Source organism: Cyprinodon tularosa, unplaced genomic scaffold, assembly GCF_016077235.1.
Source record: "Cyprinodon tularosa strain WSP-4 unplaced genomic scaffold, ASM1607723v1 ctg177, whole genome shotgun sequence".
In the NCBI taxonomy this organism is placed as follows: domain Eukaryota; kingdom Metazoa; phylum Chordata; class Actinopteri; order Cyprinodontiformes; family Cyprinodontidae; genus Cyprinodon; species Cyprinodon tularosa.
In genome coordinates this window covers 1,048,853-1,071,121 of record NW_024038589.1, presented here as the reverse complement: position 1 = coordinate 1,071,121, position 22,269 = coordinate 1,048,853, and the positions used below count along the sequence as shown (strand labels likewise).

Below are 22,269 nucleotides of genomic sequence, written 5' to 3'. Positions count from 1 at the left end.
AGAGTAGGATCAAAGTGTTATTTTATTTTTGTCCACAAGGGGGGGGGGCCCTGCCACACCTCTTCTGGTTACCACAGAGTGTCCCTGTTACCAACTTCTCACTTTTCTCTGTGGTTTTTCCTCTTGTTTTCCTCTTTTTCAGCCTTACTGACCTGCGCTGTGAAGAAATGATGTTTCAATCCTCTTCATGGCTCTGATGTACAGAACTCAGAGTATGAGTGGATCCGAGTGATAACCCTTCACAGCTTTAAGGGCCTTTTTTCTCTGTGACATTCCTTTTTACTTGGAGGACCTGGTGAGTGTTCACTGATGGCCTCCTGCTTTTCCTCCCCAGAGGTCACAGTCAGAGCTACATGGCCAGATTTAGGGGGTTTCACTGAGCTTTGACGCCGCTTACAGAAGGAAATCAGCTCACACACCAGCATTTTCTCTGCTCATTTGCCTTTTTTCCCCCACCCTTCTGTTCCACAGCAGACATGCGCTGTAGCTTTTCACAGGATAGCTCCCTCCGCTGTCGCAGGCCTGTTCTGCTGGTGTGGGAGGGAACTGGAAGGAACTGGAGGGAACTGGAGCATCCACAATCGATTCACTCCGCTTCTCTGTTACATTTTGTTCCTCTTTAGGAAGAGTTGAACCAGATCAGACGGCGAGGGAAAAGCCTGGGCCTGCTGGGTGTGTGGGTGGGACTCTCCAGCTGCTTTACATCCCCAACTAGGGGCTATTTGGCCTGACCTTCCCTCTCTGAAGGAGTTACTCTGAGGTTAGGACCTGGTTTCAGCTCATTACTGTATCCAGGTTCGGCCTTTAGAGATCTACATGTATGGCAGAACATTTCTATGTGGATGGAAATGCTGGTAAATGTGCATGTGGGTGTGATTCATTCTGTTTATGGTGGGTGTCTGAGTGGCCCAAAGAGCATAAATACGGATTTAATGCTCTTTTCTCTGCATTCAGGGTTACAGTGAGGGGAGAAAAGAAGGTCATCCTTGTTTCAGGTTTAAGGTTTTTATTTATCAGGGCAGTTTGGAAAGATTAAAATGTCAGGGTGACTTACTTCTACAAAGTGGGATCTGAACAAATCTAAATGGATCTGAATCAACGTCTTGTCTTTTTTCCTTCTATCCTGCAGACGCAGGTATCCTGGGATGATATGTGGAGATTTGATTTAATGTTTGTCTTGTTTACATCTCACATCCCTAGCAGTTATTTCTGTGTAATCCGCCTCCAATTAAAAATCCTAATGGTTTCTTTCAGTTGGATACATCCATACTTAAAAGAAATCAAAAACAGAACTGTTCCCAAGTGAGGCCTCCTGCCTTCACTTCTAAAAAGGTCGAACTCTGTGCTCAAATGCTTCTTTTTTTTTACAGATTTATTTAAGCTAAAATATAACAAAAAAGAAAAGTCACAACTAATTATTAAATGACCAGAAAAGGAAATGTTTTTAAAAATGTGAAAAGTGTAGTATGCTATTATATTCCTACATATAAACCAATGCAGAAAGTCCTGATTGCATTTCAGAGACACAACAAACAAAGTGGACAAGTATGGAGAGACTTTTAATCCATTATTATTGCAAGAAAGGTTTTTTGACGTGTAATCAAAAAAAAAACAACATAAAATGAAACTTTTAGATACTGAATAAAAAGAAAAAATACAACTGAAAAAAAATAACACTTTAGTTATTTTTAAAATGATTTTATTTTTTCATTTTTGTACCATTGTTTTCCACCTCAAAGTAGATTTTTCTAATTCTTTTTTTTTTCTTCAAAAGTCAGTTTTTCCTTTTTTTTTGTTTTAGGAATTTGTAAATTCCTCAAAAGATACAAAAAGCAACCGTAAAAGGCGGCCCCGTCCAGGAAACACACAGCAAGGCAGACGAGCTCTAAAGCCAACTCCCATGTCAGAGGATGAAGAGAGCACATCCAGCCAGTTACAGTCAGAGAAACAGGACTGATCTCCAACATCTATAAACAAAGGTGTTGATGGCAGCAGCACAACTGATATTTCTCTCCAGGATGGAGTCACAGCCAAACAGGAGATCAGATGAAGCTACTATGAGAAAAAGCAGAGAGAGCAGAACGTTAGAGATTGAACTAACAGATTCTGCAGAGTGGGAGAATAGAGATAGAGTGAAGCAGAATGATGAAAAAGGGGACACTATGTCCTCCAGCAGTCTAAGCCTATAGCAGCATAACTATAGAGATAGCTCAGGATAACTATCAAGCATCACTCGGAATAAAGTCCCAATCACAGCTTTGGAAAGCGCCTGGATTGTATGGGGGGATAAACGTGAATGGGACGTCCTCTTCCCTCCAACAGAAAGGAAAGCAGTCGTCCCTATGGCAACACAGTAGCTCTGTGACGCAGGTTAACATAACATCAAAGATTTTACATTTGCTTAAAAATAAATCTATCCAGGCAAATAAAACTAATTCCAAGAGGAGCTTTCATTTAGGGATTAATGACATCTTTTTTATTTTTCCTAACTTGTTATTTTCTGTGAGTGTGATGAAGAAGATTCCTGTCCCTTGTTTGCCTTTACACCGTCTGCCAAATTCCAGCAGATGCAGACTCGCTATTAAAGGGCTGAACAGTCCACTCTCCCTATCCACTATCCACTACGTGGTTTGGGACGGCCCTTAATGTGGGAGACCCTCTTCACTCAGTTTAATACTTTGATAATTTTTGAGTCCAGTGCTGAATCTGTCAGTACTCTCTGCTGCCACCCTCTGGTTTAGGAGGGAACCGCTTGTTCTGCAGAATAACATTAAACTTGTTTTTTTTTTAAGTTTTAGGGAAATCATATTTAAATCTCAAATCATTCTGGCTTAAACTTGTATATAAATGTACTCTTTATGAAACAATATTGTCCCAAAATTTAGAAAATTTCTATTTTAAAAAGAAAATTCCTGTCTTAAAATCTGTGGGTTTTTTTTCCATTATCTTATGCAGGCCAGTTAATTATACGTCAACTTGTATACCAAATTTGGCCAATCATATATCAACAGTCATCTGTCAATGAAATTTTTCCGGTCATAGCATCTTGATTCATTTGTCGCAGCTAATATACGCAACGGTTGAAATAAGAAATAAGAAGCATTTCCTTTCCCATTGAGTTCTGTCCCAGTGTTCACGGGGATGGACGTCTGTGTCTTCAGCAGGCGTAGAGCTAACAGAACTGGCAGCGTTGCGAGGCAAGGGCTCAAACATGTACGGTTGTAAGCCTTCTACACCAAACCAAGCTCTTCCACAACATCTTCGTCCCCACTATCCTCCTCTAAATAAAACATGTATAATGGAGACACAAAACTCTCCTCCTCTTGCATGTTTCCGCTGTCCATAGCATTCCTTGACAGTGTCGTTTCTAAGTCACCAATTTGATTACATTATGATCTGGATCATGGCATGAAGCGCACCTCTGATAAAAATATCATTAAAATCTGTACAGAACCTTTCAATTCATCATCAAGCAAACACGACACAAAAACATAACCTCCTACGTGAAGTTAAGAGGCCAGGTGTAACATATTAGGCCCACAGGATTAGAACTTTTCCCAGCTTTTCTGAGGAACTTTGGCCCATTTCAACAAATACATAGCTTGCTTTGTTTCTGGTGAACACAAAAGAATTAACAATTAACAACATAATCTCGAAAGATGTCTGAGAAGAACTTTAGATTCAGAAGATGATATTAAAAGCAACTTTAAACGTCTCTGGGTCTCGCCGTCCGTGTAGATTTCGCTCTGAAGGAAGAATATTTTAAAAAAGGCCCAAAAAAACCCTTCAGTGTCATTATATAAGCTAAAGCAGCCTCCTGCACATACTGGTGAAATCAGACACTGATACTGACACTTTCGAGGGGGTGGAAACCTTTGCTTTCAAGGGTCCTTTGCTTTCAAAACACAAAGGCCAGGCTAAGGTTTGTCAGACAGACACAGATAAAAACCTGCTCTCTGGACAGATGAATCATTTTAATGTAAAATTAAAAGAGAAAAGGAGAGATAGCATTAACCAAATAAAACATTGCCACACCAGCTGTAAAGCTCGGAGTTGAAAGTATCATGGTTTGCTACAGCCAATATGAAAACTTTTCTAAAATAAGAGTAAAATATTTTTTCATCTAACTGTATTTTCAGCTCTGTGTTAGTTTATCACACAAAACCTCCAACAAAACATGAGTCTAATAGTTTAACTCGACAGAGTGACGACTTTCACGTTCATTGGAGAAGTTCCAGCCGCAAAAACCACAGCACAGAACAAAATGGTCGACACGACCGGCATGCAGCCTTCGGTCCAAACTTGACCTTTTAACAGTTTCCCTGATTACAACACCTGGCCGCTTTCATTACAACCATTTAATATTTAACACCCTCAACAAGACAGTAACTGGAGACCGAATGTGAAGGTGTGCAAGTGTGATATCTTTACTGACAGGAAGCGAAGCCTCAGCCATGTGTGTGTGTTGGCATGCGAGTGTGCGCAACCCGACACTGGCTCTCACACTCTATCTGTATTTAGCATCAGTTACCATCGGGCTGAACAATTAGTCACCGAGGAGGGTTGCCAAGCAATTAAATTGGTAGGAAATAGAGTGCACAAACACATAAGCCTGAGTTGGATATATTTAATTTTTAGCCTCCCTTATTAGAAATAGGAAATTTACGCAGAGATCAGCAGATTTAGGAGATTATTTTAATGTAAGCTGTAGAACTTTGGGATGAGATTAAATTTTAATTGTGAAGATCACTAGGAATAAATGTATAATTTACTTATGGCCGGTGAATGAAAAAATGCAGTGAAGTATACCTCACAAAAATTTAAAGGAACGTTAATTTTCAGTTTCAATAAAATACTTTTTAAGACTATTTGAAACTTTGTTCATGCACTGCTACAACTGAGCTAAAATTATGGGGGCAAAAAGAATTAAAAAATAATGTTTGCCCTTCATTTTAACAGGTAAATAAGAAAATCTGCCTGAGGATGGAGTATTTGTTCTCTTAAAGGGACCCATGGAGACGCCATTTTTTCCCCAAGCGCAATGCATGCTGGGTTGATGACGCGATTAGGTCCTACTGGAGTGGAAACCTACAGAGTAAACACAGGAAGGCTAACATTAGCAGAGTTGCCTTTTTATCTTATTGTGTTTGGTGTTATTTATGCCACACTGGGTCGCTGCCTCAAATGATCCATTGCATGAGATATGTGTCGAAACAGAAAAATGTAACCGCTTTTGATCTGTTTATTATATTAGCTAAAGCTACACCATTAGGAGAAGCTAATGTCAAATAAAAAATAAAAAAACAATCTAAAGATAACGAATATTTAAAGTAAAGTGAGGCATCATTTTATTTTATTCTTTTGACACATCACTCTAATATATCAGAAAAAAAATGTTAAATGAGTTTTAAATGAGTGTCTGAATGTCTAGTGGATGAAAAAGTAGTGGACTCGAAATTTCCCACAATGCACCTTGAAAAGTAGTGATCCATGGTGACTGTCAATACCCGATCCGTCCCGGAAGCATGATCCGTCCTGCGCATGCATGAACACATATACATCCGTGTTTACATTAATAATGTAATTATGGTACTAAAATTACTTAAAATTACTTTAAACTGCTTCTCTGACGTCATCATGGGACCTGCTCCGAGCAGCCTGCAAAATTTGATTAAACCATGTTTATCTGCATTTTAGCTGTTTCTTTCTTTAGATCATGCACTGTATACCATAATTTTAACAAGAAAGGAAAACATAAATTTTTAAAAGACTAGATTTATGTTTAAATCCAAAGCCTAAAATGTTAGCCACTAGAAGTAGCGTTGGATCCCATTTCCAGTGCAGATTGAGCAGAGACAAGTGATAAAACAGAAAGGCATTTATTTTCTAAGGAAATATATTATTATCCATTAACACATTACATTTTAGTACGCTTACTATTTTTGGGGAGGGAAAACGTCATTTAGGTCTTTTTAACAAAATAAAATCGAGGGCGACCCAGATGTATATCTGCATGCGCAAATGAGCTGATGGCGCATGAGCAGGACGGATCGGGCTTCCTGGGCGGATCGGGTAGTGACAGACACTAGATCAGAAGATATATCCCAGATCGCTTTGTGAGAGCTCTCCAAGCAAAGCATCATGGGATTTGATGTGATAGAGGTGAAAAATAACACAGATGGCACATGCAACGTGAGGGGAGGTGGAGTTACGTGAACAACAGGGAGCAAAAAGTAGTGATCATCTGTCTGAACGGTCAGTTAACTGTAACTCTTCCTGCATTTGGTCCTCCTCACCTTCGTTAACTCTTGAGGTTTCTACATTGTCAATAATTTCAAACTGAAAATGTTTACTCATTGCTGTTTTTGCTGAATGCGTGTCCCTACCCGATTCATACCGGAAGCACGATCCGTACCATCATTTGTACATTGGCCTCCAGATATGCATCCGGGTTGCAATAAATATGGTAATCATGTTCCTAAAATCACCTTTTTCTAAACTTAAATCACTAAAGAATGCTAATACACATCCTTGAAACATTTTCTATGACTTTTCTGAGACAATTTTGATGCTTTTTACATTTTCTCTGTTAAACTGCTTCTCTGACATCATCATCGCTTATGCACAGAGCAGTCCGGCAAATATTTAGATTACACACTGTATACCATAATGTTAACATGAAAGAAAAAAATAAAAATAAAAAAGGGTAGAATTACTTTTAAATCCAAATCTGAAAAAGTTAGCTCCCGGAAGTAGCGTAAGATCCCATTTCCGGTGCACAAGTGATAAAACAGAAAGGATTTTGATGCATTAATTGTCTCAGGAAATGCATAATTAAAATTTTATTCATTATAGTTTAGTATGTGTGCTATTTTTAAGAATGTAAAAACATAATTTAGGTCTTTATTTACAAAGTAAAATCATAAAAAAATAAGCTACGTTTTTCCCTCCTTAAAAATCCCAATTCAGCACCGCACTGTTCAAAGCCAGAGCCTACTGACTATTAAACAGCTGATCTGTGTCGGGCTCAGATTTTCTGATAGTGGTATTTTCCTTTATGCACCAGGAGATGCTGAAAAGAAACTCTTCTTCTGCACCATTAAAAGCGTATATTTGGATTTTAAAGGATTATCTTTATAACCTTCCCAGCTGCAGAGGAATGAAAGAAAACAGGGAAGGATTCTCGAACAGTTGCATTAAGATTAAGATAAAACGCCCATCTTGAATAAATGAAAATGATTTTTTTAATAGAAAATCGCAACGTTCAGGTCAGAGTGAGCTCTGGTTAGGCATGCTTAACATGATCTGTGACCGTGACTGCATCTTCAGCAACATGGAGGCAAAGTGATCCGGTTCAGTCCATGATTAATTGATTAAACTCTCTACCTAGGTGGGTAGTTACCAGTTAAACATTCATTTATTTAGTAACTTTTTAAACAAAATCTACTTTTACGAGGAGTTTTACTGCTCTGCACTTTTTACTTTTGCTTAATATTTATATTCAGTGGTGTCAAAAGTGCACACATTTGTTACTTTAGTAGAAGTATAGATACTGCAGTTTAAAAACACTCTGGTAACAGTTGAATGATCAACTTGACCTGTACTCAAGGAAAAATCAAAAAGTATGCGCTCCAAAAACTACTTAAAGTGTTAAAGTATAAAGTAACCTTTTAAAAAAACAGCCAGAGACCACTAAATGAATTGAAAGCTCTATTTTCCGAATGTTTCGAAAAATTCTTTGAGAAAGGGCCAAGGATCTTGTTGGTCTCTGTCTCCATCTCACCTGTGTCCAACCTTTGACATCTTTTTCCAAAATTGCGGCATGGCAGAGGCAATTCACGTTTGCTGTTTGAACACCTACTTTCTCTTGATGATTTCCTTTAGCGTCAGCATAAATTTGAAGAATAGCTAACCAATGAGTTTTCTAAACATAAAACCGAAGCCAAGAGTAGCGAGTAAAGATTGTTTTAAAAATGTTAGAAATAGAAAGTACAGGTACTTGTGTGAAAATGTAATGAGTAGAAGTCAGAAGTAGGAAGAAAAATAAGTAATGGAGCAAAGTATAGATACCTAAAAGTGTACTTAAGTACGTTAACAAAGTATTTGTACTTTGTTACTTGACACCTCTGTGATTAGGACATATTTCTGTTCTTATTTCAGTAACAATTTTTAGTATGCTACCCTTTATAAATAACTTTTTTTTAAATAAAAAGACACCAGAGAGACACAGATACATGTAATACTTGTTGTCTGGGTGTGGCATTCACTTCCATGGCTGAAGGTGGACGATGGTCGGCCGACAGCAAGTCCTTTAACCAAGTTTATAGAAAACCTTCTGGATGAACTGAGTCACTGAATACGTTGTTTTGATAATTACATTACGTTAGAGAAATTTTTAATGGCTCCGTGAGAGTGGGGAGTACCAAGATGGCAGCAGGTGACTTCAGTTTTTTCAGCCTATAAGCAATGCAGTGAATAAATAGAGATCAGTGATTGCTAGTAACCTTAGCAAAGCATATTCAGGCTAATAGCTGTTCTACTTAATTTAAGTAATTATTAAATTATTTATTTTAACTCAGTCATTATTGTTTTCTGACAGCAGTAGAAATTTGCTCGAAAAAATGTAAGTTAAATTTGGAGCTTCATATGAGCTAAGCTAACCTTATATGAATCAGTTTGCAACTGCTGGGAAGCATTTTTCCTTTTATGTTCAGCCATGTGTTATAAAATGATCAGATAATGACAGATATGAACTCAGAATTCAACTCCCAACGGGAAAAAAAAGCTTTAGATTTGCCAATATTGTTAGCCACAACCAGGATGTGATTTGAATGAACTGAAATCAACTGTTTATGTATTTGGGTTTAATTTAAAACACTTTTTAGTGCCTTAAAATAGGACTATTGCTCTATTCTGTATGGCTACAAATCCTCTTCCCACATCTATCTTCTCTGAGCAGCTGCCTGCAGGAAGATGCATCCATAAAACACAAACGTTTACTTTCAAACATATTTTTGAAACTCTCATCCACTTCACAGTCGGTGGTGTTGCACACGTGTTTAGATTTTTTAAATGAGTCAATATTTCTAGACTCCTGGGCGCCTTTGCTCTTGGGATCCCTTTGGGCGTCTGGGGCTTTGGGTCCCCCAGCGCTCGCGTTGGTGCTATGAAGGGGCGCGTCTTTGGCTCCTCATAACCACTATTAAGCATTTTTTAATTGGATAAACGTTACATGCACAAGTACACTCTCACAAACAACTACAGGTGCTTGACTCCAGGTACTTAGAGATTCACTTCCATACAGGAAGCCCATATTCTTATCTTCAGCTACAACAGTATACATGTCAGATTAAATAATACTACTTATACTTCATCGATAGTATCAAGGTACTTCTTTATTATATCTCTTATACTATATCTGTTGGTTGTGCTGTTCTTTTACATCTCTTTGCAGGTGATGAAGCAGAGTGAGGATATTTTATTGTTCTCCCTGTTTTCTCCCCTTTTATCTCCTCTTTGTTTGATCTGTTCTCCTTTTTTCCCCCCTTTCCTGTTCTATTTACATTGCAGTGTCCATTAAATCTGTAATACTCCCTGCATAAATGATAAGAAAGCTGTATAAATGCATAAATCAAGTGGAACACTATGGCGACAGCCTTACCGCTCCACTTGTGAAAGCAAAATCTGTTGGGCTCTCTTTTTGGCTTCAAGAAATGTATTAATGTTGCCACATTGCCAGACAGGACACTTAAAAAAAAAAAAAAAATCTAGACTAAGGAACAAATGATTATTATTCTCTTTCAAAGTCTGGGCATTTTGACCTGATCCTGGTAAATTTGTTTCACCCTAATCTCCTGTTTTCTGGAGAAATGCCTCATCATTTCTAATCTGCGTCATGATGGCTCTTCCCTTGTCTTAAGGACCAGAGAGCTGACCTTTAAGACCTTGCAGGTTTGCCGCTAAGCCTAAACAGAAGGTAGAATAATTAATGCAAGTTAGAAGGCCCAATAATCTCTGCTCCACTCAGTAGGCTGTAATTCCCCAGCCAAGCACCCAATCAGCCACCCTGCTCTTCTACCCCTGAGCCTGCAGTGCAAATAAGCAAGTACGCAGAGTAAGCAGAGGCGACCTTACTAACTGCTTGGAAAAGACGGTTATCCTGGAATAGTTCTGCTTCTACTGAGCTGATTGTTGTACAGATTCAGGTAGTTGCTGTCGTTCCTTCAACCAATGCCCGACTGACCAGGTGCTCCCAGGGAACCAGGAGTCATTTAGAGCCGAGGAGGCATGGCTCTCCGCCGATCGCCCTCGTCTAACTGTGCAGGTGAGTGACTCTCCATTGTGTGGCCATCCTGTCTGTCACTTCCTGTACCTCCACCCAACAATAGGTGTAAACTGGAGGGTGGCAGCAGACCAACTGGGGTGTACAGTTGGGTTTCACTGGATCATTAAGAGCTAGATTTGCTTGATTTGGGGAATAAATCAGTTCTCAGAATGTCTTTGATGGCCCAAATATACAGGGTTTTGGTTTCCTTCTTTTTTGTTTCTTTCATTCTTTCTTTGTTTCTTTCATTCTTTCTTTGTTCCTTTCATTCTTTGTTTGTTTCTTTCTTTCATTCTTTCTTTTTGTCTTTCTGTCTTTTTGGCCTCAGGAGAAGTGAAGTGGTCCCAGAAAAGCTTTAAGTTTTCACAGAGTTTTTTTCAATCAACAGTTAATACATCAGGTGCTTTTAAGGTCTAAAGCTTAATTCTCTATTGCGTAGCTCACAGACAGCTGACTCATAATCAATACTTTAAAGTACCTGCTTCTCACTGATTTGATCCCAATTAATAATTCAGCGTAAAGGAAACCAAATGAAATGTTGTTCAAGTCATGCTTAGAAAACTGATGGGAGGAAGGAAGCAGGAAAAGGATCTTTTGAGAACCAAAATGTCTGAATTGTTGACAGGAGATACAGTTGATGGGTTGGGAAATTAGTGAATTTAATCTTTCACCTACTTGTAAAAGAATCCAGTCTTCATTTTAGTTTAGAACCTAATCTACCAAATCAACGTCTACTTCAGTAGCTTAATGCTGAGAAATTTCCCGAAACTTAGGTAGTAAAGCAACTAAACCAGTTGGACCCCAACCTTAAACTAATAACTCTTCTACAGTAACAGTTTAACTTCAACAGTCAAAGGCCTGTTTATTTGCTGTTCAATGTGTTTCTAAATCATTAAGACTGACACCTGTAATCAGTGTGCCAGTATTTAAAGGTAATTAAACTAAGACGGAAAAAGAAGGTGAACAACTTCTAAGTTACAGTGACATTAAATAAATGACTCACAAATGCTTTTAGTTCTCAATTCTTTATTAAAGCTTTGACCACAGTGGGCAGATTAAGATGTCTTAGCAGCTGTAGGACATTAGCGGTTTCTCTCCTCAGCAGTTAATGACATGAAACTAAAGAAGACGGGCTTCTGGCCCAAGTTTCTGTACAATCAATGAGACAGCATGTGATAAAAGCATCAGCATTAAGGCTGTGTGCCATGCCGCCGCTGCTGCTACTGCCCATTATCTGCTCCCTGGAAGACGGCCTTTGTCTCTACCATCACCATCAAGTGGAAATATAGACAGCATAATTTTCTCATAGTTAGTTAAAAAAAAGGGTTTAGATGAAAATTTGATGTAAAATTTTATTTTGTAGCTACAGGTCATGCAACCTTTTCTTCCTTTTTCAAGTGAAAGTCCAATTTTACTGTTGCCCTGCTTAATATTTATACTTAAGGGATTATCTCAATCATTCCTCTTCCTGCTAGATGCAACCTGGCGACCTCCCAGTAATGGAGCGACAGCAGCAACAACTGTTGCCGTTAAATGCTTCTTTTTTCTGGGCCTGAGTTTTAGAAACGCGTGAACAGCTCTTGACCTTCTGCCGGCGAGCTTCGCGGTCGCGCAGAACTGTAAGAGTCAGGGGGGAGAGATGAGAAGGGGGACAACAAATGGATTTGAATAATTCAAACACAAATACAGAAAAGAGATGGAGAGAGCTGTCCGTGGTGCTGAAATGAGAGCACTGCTCATGGCCTGTTGCGTTACTATGGCTACAGCTGTCTGTATCCCTAAAATAACCACACACACACACAAGCACACAAACACAGTAACCTTATTACAAAAAGGGAGGGAAAAATAGCAATCTGTTCCTGACAGCATGGCAATCAGTAAAAGACGGAGAAATATCTGTTTCTGTTGCCGCTGCACTTAAGATTCTTGAGTGCAAGGGGAGGAGGAGAAGAGGCGGTTCTGAACACTCAGCAACAAATCTACTGTTTCTCTCTGCCTTGCCTTACAGACAGTGAAATCTTAACCAAGAACTTATTTTAACCCCCCCCCCCCGCCATTCTTCCACATGTTGTCAATTTGCGAATTCAATTTCTGATTCGTACGTGTTCTTTTGTTATTCGTACTTGTACATTTGTGATTCCCACTCATAAATTTGTGATTCATACCTGTAAATTGTAATCTGTAAGTTAATAGTAGTTATATGTACCTCTGAATTTGTGATTCCTACTAGTAAATGTGTGATTCTTATTCCTAAATCTGTAATTCGTATTTGTAAATTTGTGATTTCTACCAGTACATTTGCGATCGATACTAGTAAAATTCTAGAAATAGATTTGTACTGTTATTTATGATTTGTATTTGTAAGTCACTCATATTCATAAATTTATGGTTCGTAGTCATACATTTGTAATTGGTACTTGTGAATTTGCTATTTGCTACTGATGGCGAGATGGAGCAGGGACCCCCTAATTATATATAGTATAAAATTGTGTTTTATCAAACTGGTCCTACGGTATAGTCAATCTATTACAGATGGAGTCATGTAATTAAAGTAGTTTCTCCCTGTTATGTTATTAAAGTATTTCTGATTCTGATTCCTCTTTGATGGGACAGGTGTTGTGAATGAAACGGTGCCCAGCTTGAAAGCGCTCCTGTGTGTCACTGAATGTGTGCATTGATGACTGAAAGACATCTTCTGCCCCCATTTATCTGTTTAGTACACTGTGTTGGATTCATGTTAATGTGTATTTAAAGACATTTCAATTAGTGGAAAAATTGCAGGGGCGAACATAAAAAAAGTCTAATCAACCAAAATTTTCGCGACCCCCCATGCAGTACCTCCATGGACCCCCTAGGGGTCACGGACCCCTGTTGAAGACCTCCGTCCTAACCAAATTTCTTTTATCCAAAGGGGGGTGACTAATCATCCCAACTGATCCTAAACACACATCACAGCTAATAAGATTGGATAAAGAAGCTGTAATGATTCGGACAAAGTCAGATATCCTGAAAACATTAGTCAGACCGTTTTTACAGACAACAGGCATTACCTCTAAGAACATTTATTAAAAATTGGTGATGGGATGTTTATGAAAACTTAGAACACACTGTTTTATGCTTAGGGTTTTTGTTTTTTACAATGTTTCTATCTTTGTGTGAAGCACTTAGGTCTTCCTGGTGTTGTTGTAAAGTGCTATATAAAAAAACTTTGATTGATGATTGATTGATTGTAAGAATATTTTGAAAGTCGACAATTATTGCCATCTTGGGTTCATTCTTATTTTTAAAAAAGTTGATTTTATGCTGCCACACAAAAGAACACTTAAAATAAATAATTAAAGTAAAAAACTATACTGGATCTATGGTCATTGATCTCTATTGTCCCTCCAGGTTGCTGTTATGACTGTTATTTGCCAGTTTTGCTCTTACTTTCAAAGTAATTATTTTATGCATGAATCATTTGATGAATTATTTGCAATTTTTTTTGTATTTTTGATATGTTTATTAATAATTTTTCTGTTTGCTACCACATATATTTTTGCGTAAATCCTCCGGTTTAGTCTCTGATTCTTCCATGTCTGTTTTAAACAAACACTAGGACCAGACTGTAAATGAGAGGGAAATTTTCACAGCCGGGAAAATCACAATCCCTGTATAACATTAGGAGACAAAGAGGGAATAAATTAAGTTTTATGGAAAGTAAAAGATAAGCAAAATGCAGCAAAATCAGAGCACCTTTTTTTTTTAAAGGCTCTGACTTGTTTTTTTGTGTTTTTTTTTATTCATACACTTTTTTTTTTATATATCCACAAATGTTTGATCCTACAAGCAGATTTAATGTTGCAGATTCTCACCAGAACCCTGGTTTTATGCATAAACTGCTTTCTTTTTGGAATAAAATGTCTTCCAGATCCATGGCCGAATGGTGCCTGGTTCAACCAGGTGTCCACGGTGCTCAGCGAATCATCGTCCATCCACAGCGACGTCCTGTACCAGCTGAGCCGGGACCTTTCTGGGAGCGGCTTGAAGCCCATGCCCTATGCCGTCCTGGAGCCTTCAGGGTTAAAGGAAGAGCCCTGGGAGGAGGAGTTCCAGAGTCTCTTGCAGGTAGCAACAGAAATGTAAAATGGTTGATTTTACATTGTTAAGATGAAACATTAGATCATGCAGAAAAATGAGACTCATTAAACTCCTTTTTATTGCATCATTTAAAGACTAGATAGATTGCTGGATTGATGGAGATCTACTTTATGGGTTTATATAAATGTCTCTTCTTCACTAAAAGCAGGCATTATAGGAAACAGAGCAAAGTCAGTGAAAATCTTTACTAGTTTCAATCAATGCTAATGTTGAAGATGGTCTTGTGTCAGGTCTTAATGTGAATTCAGTTAATTTATGAATCTGAAGCAAGTATTAAATCTGAAAGATATGCAGAAATGGATATTCTCTTTATTTTGAACATTTCTGCTTATTAATGCAGGGGATTTCATTTTTTCTTTAATTAAATAGCTTATTTTCACCCCAGTTAAGCCTATGTGATAAAAAATAAATGAATGTGGAACATGTAAGAATGAAAACAAAGGGTTAATATTAAGAGTTTTCTTTCCTAGCACCTTTAAATGCTAGCATGGCAAAACTGCAACCTTTTAAAGGAGGTTTGAAAATAAGAAGTTAAAACCTTCATAAATCCTTGATTAAAAAGCTATATTTGCATCTATTTGTAATTACATTATTTTATTTATCTATTTATTTGTTAAAACACTGGGTTATGGATTGAAATCGGCTCTATTATTGCTGCAAACGAACACAAGAAAATAACAATATTAAAAAAACTCACAAGAGGTGCTTGGAAAAGTGCATTTTGAACATTCATATTTGGAAAACTTCTTAATAAAAAAAGGGTTTTATGATTACCTTTTAGGATGTTGTTGCCTTATTTTTTGTATTTTTTTTAGACAGGCAGGCAAAGGTCACAAGGGAGGGACTCAAACCTTTATTTCAAATTCTTTTTACAAATTTTATATTTTAATTTTTTTCATTTCATTAACATATTCAATTTTATAAATTTCATTATTCTCAAATTACTTTTTTTCAAATCACATACTTCTGGGGTTGGGTTTTCCTCTGGAAGGAGGCGCAAAAATGCATTCTGTTGGTCCACTGGATGTTAGCAACAACATTTTATGGATCAATAGCGAATGATTGTATGAGGATGTAAATGAAGAGAATGGGTTGGTAAAATAAATAATATATCTGTAAAGAACTTTAAAAGATTTAGCTTGAAAAAACATAATTTGAAAAACCATTTCAACAAAATAATTGTTTAAGAAAAATAAAATCTGAGATAAAAAAAAAAGCAGTCACTCTGAAATCCTTTTTTCTATTAAGAAGGTTTTCAGATTTTCCTTTCTAGAGTGCCTATTTTTAAAATCCCATTTACAAAATGTGTAATTGCTTTAAAAGTGGAACAAAATTCACTCCATACTAGGAAGCTACAAAGAACCTAACTGAACAGTAAACGTATCGCGCAACATTAGAGAAAATAAATGTAATTAGCTTAATATCTTATCACTGCTGTAAAAGCCTGAATACAGATTTAACACAATTTGACCCAACGTTTTTCTTGTATTCGCTGTTTCCATACAAGCTAGCTTAAGCCCAGTAGTGCTGCTAGCTTCAGCTTAAAGAGTTGAGAAGCCCGTTGGTTTTATGTTGAGGAGTCTGTTGCTATTATGTTTTACTGCGTAGCATTCGTTTTCTGGTGTAAACAACATTTTACATGTAGGGCAAAATGTTCAAATCTTTTCCATGCACGGCTTGGAAATTCAAACTTTTTTTGGCGTACGCTCAGGCCTACTTTCAATGCTCTATTTCTGCAGCTCCGCTAGTCGCCATGAATCCTTTAAACAACCTCTTTGAATGCTCTCATTGAAGCCTATGTTAAAAATGAATGATTGTCCTATTATAAATCAGTTTTTATATTACTTCCTAGGGATTGATTCTTATAACCAAAGATAAAGTCAGGATTCTTGCTAGCATTTTTTAGCGTAGCGGGCTGCTAAACTGACAGTATTAAATACTGACATCTAGTCTTCCTCTGTAGGGTTGTGTCCAGCTCATTTCAGCTCAACCGCTGGTTACACTAAAAGTTGTCCAAATTAAACTCTAATTACACAGATATTGCTTTTAGAAACATTTTCTGCCTTATTTGCATATAAATTATGGAAAAGCACTGGAACTTTGCACCCTTTACTCTTTCATCAAAGTTCGAAACGAATAGGAATGGACATATTTTGCAAGGAGCCAAAAAGGAACCACGATATGGGGGCAGCACAGAATTTAGAATAAATAGTTTAGCCATCATTACACTCAAAAGAAATCCTGGCATTTAGGGCAAAAAAAGCATTTTACCCTTTAAAGTTGCCATTATCGAGCAATGCTTTATCAATTGGTTTATGAATGATTCTAGTAACAACACGCTGCCTGACTACACAGTTTTTAATTTTTGTAACAGCAAAAACAATGTTTTTAGTACCAATAATTCATTGTGAGATTAAAACAAATTGAAAAAACAGGCTTTAGAATTTAACAAAGCGTTAGAACTTAAATTTATTCAATTCTTTAACTTTTAATGGATGCCTACTGTAGTCCTAGTGTCTCTGTCCTCCTGGTCAGCTTAGCCCCTTGAGCCCTGAGGGTCTTAGGAGCAAATGTTGCCTGAAATTAGATATGTGGATTAAAGAAAGTACAGCTCCCAAACTATTTATTGGAAATACAATTGTTTGTATTTGTGTGACAGAAAGGTATTGAGGAATATTTTTCAGGTGGAACCGCTATTTTAAATGTCACCATGTCTGATTTATGGGTGATTAAACAAAGAAAAAATGAAAAATATTTAGCCTCGCCAAATTTCTTTCCAGAAAATAAAAACTGCAAAACACTGTGGATGAACCCTCACACTTTACAGATCAACATCTTGAATATAAGTCAAGCAAATTTGGACTGAATAAGTTGAAGCGTGTTTGTTCTACAATGGTTTTCATTGGGCAGTGTGCTAGGCGAAAATGGGATTTTCGCACAATGCCAAAAGTGCAAAAAGGCATTTTTCTGCTCTTTAAAGGGAATTTGGTCAGACAAATATGCTGATTTACGTTATTGGAGACCTGCTGTATAAGACAAAGCCTTTGCTCCTACGATTTAGCCATTGTTTCATTGAAATTTAATACTAATATCACTAAACTTAATAAAATAAGATAACAGAGCAAGCTTATGTAACTCATGCCGGTTACATCACCTGAAATGGTTGCATAATTATCTTGGATGCCTCGTTGGAAAGGTCAGAACCTCTAGTTTCCAATGATCCTGGTCATTAGGGGGTGTGGCTAAAAATGAATACCTGCTGTTGCATTATTCCCGCAGAGTCACATATGCCAGGTGGAATTTTAAATCTCATTTTATTTGTTTACACAGCTATAAAACAAAAAGTATTTCTGAAAAAGTTCTTTTAAAAACATGTTTTAGAAATTTTAAAGCCCCATTTGAAAGGCATGTGGATGAAACACCATGTGACTGTGTTTTTTGCCACTTCTATAAATAGATAAACATGTGTAGCCGTAACGGTCTTGGTTCTGTTGGTTTTCTCTTATGTTTTCAGTTTCAAGTTTATCTAGGTGTTTTTTTTGTTTTCTAGCTTTATTGGTGTGTTCTGGATTTATTTTAGTTTCTTAGGTTTTTCATTGCTTGTCGTCTGTTGCCCCGTTGTGTTTTCTTTTCCTTTGGGTTCCTCGCCAGCTCTACTAACACCTGCTCCTTATCAGCTCGTTAGTCCTGTCTTTGTTCAGTCAGCCATAAATACACTCCCTGTGCAGTCTCTCAGTGCTGGTTCATCATCTTACTTTGTCTCACCCTGGCTCCTTGTGATTGTTTCCCCGTGATGTCTCCACGGTTCTGGTTTGTGTTTAATTTTTATGTTGGATTTCTGGATTCCTGTTTTTGCTACCTGTGTTATCCAGTTAAATCTTCAAAGAACTCATCCCCTTCTCTCAGCCTCTGCATTTGGGTCCTCACAAAAACCTTCAACCAAATTTTGACAGTAGGTGTCAGTTGGACCCCGTACCGGGCCCGCCGGGTATTTGAATAATTGGTCAATGTTCAGTTTTGTGAGCTATGTGAGATTGTTGGATTTAAGCTGACTGGCGCCTTCTCATTAGATTTTTGTTTATTGCATTTCAGGGGTATCAGAATAAAGGGGTATATCTGTACACTATAAAACACACTTTTGACAACAATAACACTGTGAAGAACTTTTTTCAGTCATTCTTTCTCTATGAAAGAGGATTAGGGCCAATGAAAAAATGAAGTTTATATTTATAAATATTATTTCATAATAAATATTATTTCAGTTTAATATGGGGGGAAAAAAGTCAGAATTCTGACTTTTTTTTTTGGAAAATTATGGAATTAGGTAACTTTACCTGCCCAAGGGGTCCCTGGTGCTGCCATTTCCTTAATGGAAAAGAAGAAGGTGATTAAAACAAGAGAGCTAGTTTAGTCTCTAAAACAGACATGGCTACGGCTTGAAGCTAACTTTGAGATTAGTCAGAATTCAGCCAGAATTATGAGGTTAAAGTCACTCAGAAAGTTGAGAAAATAAGTCTGAATTCTGAGACTAAAGTCAGAATGTTGAGAAAAAAAGTTAGAATTTAAAGAAAAAAAGTAAGAATTTTGAGTTTAAAGTCAGAATTCTGAGATTAAAGTCAGAATTCTGAGATTAAAGTCAGAATTCTGAGATTAAAGTCAGAATGTTGAGAAATAAGTCAGAATTTTTAGAAAAAAGTCAGAATTCTGAGATTTTAGTCTGAGATTAATATTTAACATACATATAACATTAAAATAACATTCATGCTGAATGTTATTTAAAGTGGGGTATTTTATTGTATTTTATTATATTTTTAGTATATTTTATGATAAACTGAAATGTTAGAACTGTAAATATACAGTAATATGTTTGTATTACCGTTTTTATGTATTTTTTAAACTATTTTCAAGACTGCACACATTGCCTAGAGAGCATTTCTTAACGAAATTTCTTTTTGTTTGTACTATTGTATACAAAATGACAAAATAAATCTGTCTAAGTCTAAGAATTCTGACTTTTTTCTTATATTATACTGAAATAAAATTTAAATTCACTTAACTTTTTTATTTTTTTCAGTGGCCCTAATCCTCTTCCATACTACAACAGACCTGACCTGGTGAAAAAAAACAGGGATTTAGATAATAATTGCATTTAAAGTATTGCCATTTTTCCGCTTTAGTGAGCTTTGCTGGGAAAACACGGGTATCACAGCCAATTACATCACGGAGCGGTGAGAGCAGGCATTTCTGCACGCTGCAAAAAACATCCACCTCTTCCTCCTTTTAAAAAGCGAGCATCATATGTATGCATGCTAATCCCAGCGTTATATCCTCTTATTTGTATTTTTTTTATGATTAAAAAAAAAGAAATATTTGGAATCGGTTCCCTAAATGTGAAAGTAACTCGACAGATTGAGGCAAGGCTTTTTTTTTTTGCAGCGCAGAGCTCCGTCGGTGCGCAGGCTGCCTCCACATCACCCATTTGGGTAGAGGAGCAGCATGAGATCAGACTCCCAGTACCTGACAAAGAGCAGAAATGAAGTGTTGGACGGAGGACTAACTGGAGCCAGCTTTGCTTTTTAATGGGGATGATGGGGAAACCGGTGGGGATGACTAACCCTGCAGCGTTTTTCTGCAAAACACCACAACTTTCAATCTTTTTTTCTTGCTTTTCCACCTCTTTTTCCTACTCTGCGTGTGTTTGAAGCGCAACAGCATGCAGGTCTCCCCGAGTGAGGACAAGATCCCGGTAAGTAACCCCCCCCCCCCCCCCCCCCCCCCCCAAATCCTCTTTGTTTTTGTTTACTCTTCTTAAAAAAAAAAAAAAAAATGCATCTTCATAACCACAGGGAGTCAAACAAATAATGTTTAGTCATAAAAGTATTTAAAAATCCAGAACGTCTTCTGTTATGGATTTTTGTTAGTCATGACTTTCTTTAAAATCTGACTTTTAAAATGTCAGCATGGGTGTCTATGTGTAACTGCAATAAAAAGTAAAAACAACAAAAACACAACATACTGCATTGAAATCAAACAAAGAAATCTGAGAGATGCTCTGATGCAAAAGTATGGAGTAAACTTTGTGCCATTATTGTTATTATCTTTTCAATCTACATTCCAGAAATGAAGCTTTACATTTTTTTTTATTCAAAAATTTGAATTTATTATGTTTTAACTTTTAAAACATGTAATGGTTTTACAAAAAAATATATATATTTTTAAATTACATTTTTGAGAATTTATATTTTATCATTTCAAATTTCTCTTTATCAGATTAAGTTATAGAGATTACATTCTTTTCAAATTGCATTCTCTTCACTTTGAGACCAATGCAAAAACTCTCTCTTTACCAATAAAATGTTGTTTACATCCATTCAGACCACTTGCTTCTTCACTCCGGACGAAAACTGTCACCGGAAGTGAAGAGAATCTTCTCTGTAAAATATAATCTGGAAAAGAGAAGTTTGAAGAATAATATTTAACAATATAAAATCTTTAATAAAAAGAATAAAATAAAATTAGAAAAAAGTAGATCAGAGGAAACATCAAAGTCGATTAAGTAAAAAAAAATTTTAATACCCTTTAAAAGAAAAAATCTTAATTAAAAAATTTGTTCTTTGATTAAAACAGTAATGGAATAAAATACACTCCATATAATTGTTGGCTTCTGGTGTTGAGATGTTATTACACAAATATGAATATCTGCAGCAAGTACACATTTTCAATCTAGTTTGTTTTTTCATAAATGATTAGATATAATGTACTTTTTTTATTTGTTTGTTATGGTATTGTGTTGTATAAAATAAGGAGAACTTTCAGGCTAATCTGAGCTGAGCAAATGGGGCATCAGCAAACTAAAAAGTAGTAAAACGAATATGGGAAGGACACCAGAATGGAAAAAAATCCAACAGGGAGCAATGATAACCAGGGAACCTCTTTACTGAGGGAAGAGTGGAGAATGACACTAACAGTAGTTGAATTAACCAGTGGACAAGGTGGAACAGCTGAGGCAGGATGAAAGTAGGAAGACTAAAGGGTGGTGCTTAATTAATAGGATTGGAGCTAAACATAGACGGAAAGAAAACATTAAAACAAGAGGGAAAGATGTCTAATAGAAATAGATCCAAACGTAAAAAGGCCTGCACTGAATGTGAAGAGATCATTTCAAATATTAGTAAAATAGAAGAAAACTAGATTATATAAACACACAAAAAACAAAAGAGTAATTCTTGAAGAGAAATAAAAGTCAACAACGTTTCTTGATAGGTGCTGAATTATATTTATATTATTAATATTGTTAAAGCCTCAGAACCATTTTTTCATGCCTACATTAACAGAATAAACACTACAGAGATGCTAGAGCTGACTACGAAGGCCAATTAGAGGTTGAATGTTAATGGGTTAGCTTAATTGCTATGTAAATTGGTCTGAAAAGTCATAATGCTCACTTTCCTACCGTAGTCAAGCAAACCAGGTTGCTGATATTTTTCAAATCTTTATTTAACAACTTTATTGAGCAAATAGAACAGTTACCCAATGTTAGCATCGTTAGCATTGTAGGCTCTTAGTAACCTTTCTCTTTACTCTTTAGATTGTAAATATTCTCACGTGTCAATACCATTGAATCTTTGGATTCAATGGTATTTGAAGGTTTAAACAAAGAGAAAAAAGTATGGGAGCTTTTTGCATTCTGGTTAGCTTAGCGATTATCACCAAAGCGCCTCGTTTCGTCTCTGTAGTTCGCCATTACTTTATTTTTTAATTATTAAACCTTTTGTAATTTGTACGACGGAGTAGTAGAGCCAGGC

The 22,269-nt window shown here is 36.7% G+C and overlaps 1 protein-coding gene across 6 annotated transcripts in view; it reads left to right on the top strand.

Annotated features, from left to right (window-relative positions):
- The first annotated feature begins 10,078 nt into the window (after nt 1-10,078).
- The window catches only part of ano2b (anoctamin 2b), a 132,088-nt gene continuing 119,897 nt past the window's right edge, over nt 10,079-22,269 (top strand). For 5 of the 6 annotated variants that reach the window (XM_038281959.1, XM_038281958.1, XM_038281957.1 and 2 more), the window contains exons 1-3: nt 10,080-10,324; nt 14,235-14,431; nt 20,169-20,210. In XM_038281959.1, the coding sequence (XP_038137887.1) occupies nt 10,288-10,324; nt 14,235-14,431; nt 20,169-20,210 (276 nt within the window). In that variant the 5' untranslated portion in view covers nt 10,080-10,287. Of the gene's footprint in view, nt 10,325-14,234; nt 14,432-20,168; nt 20,211-22,269 lie in introns of all 6 variants that reach the window. The other variant, XM_038281954.1, reaches the window with a different exon arrangement.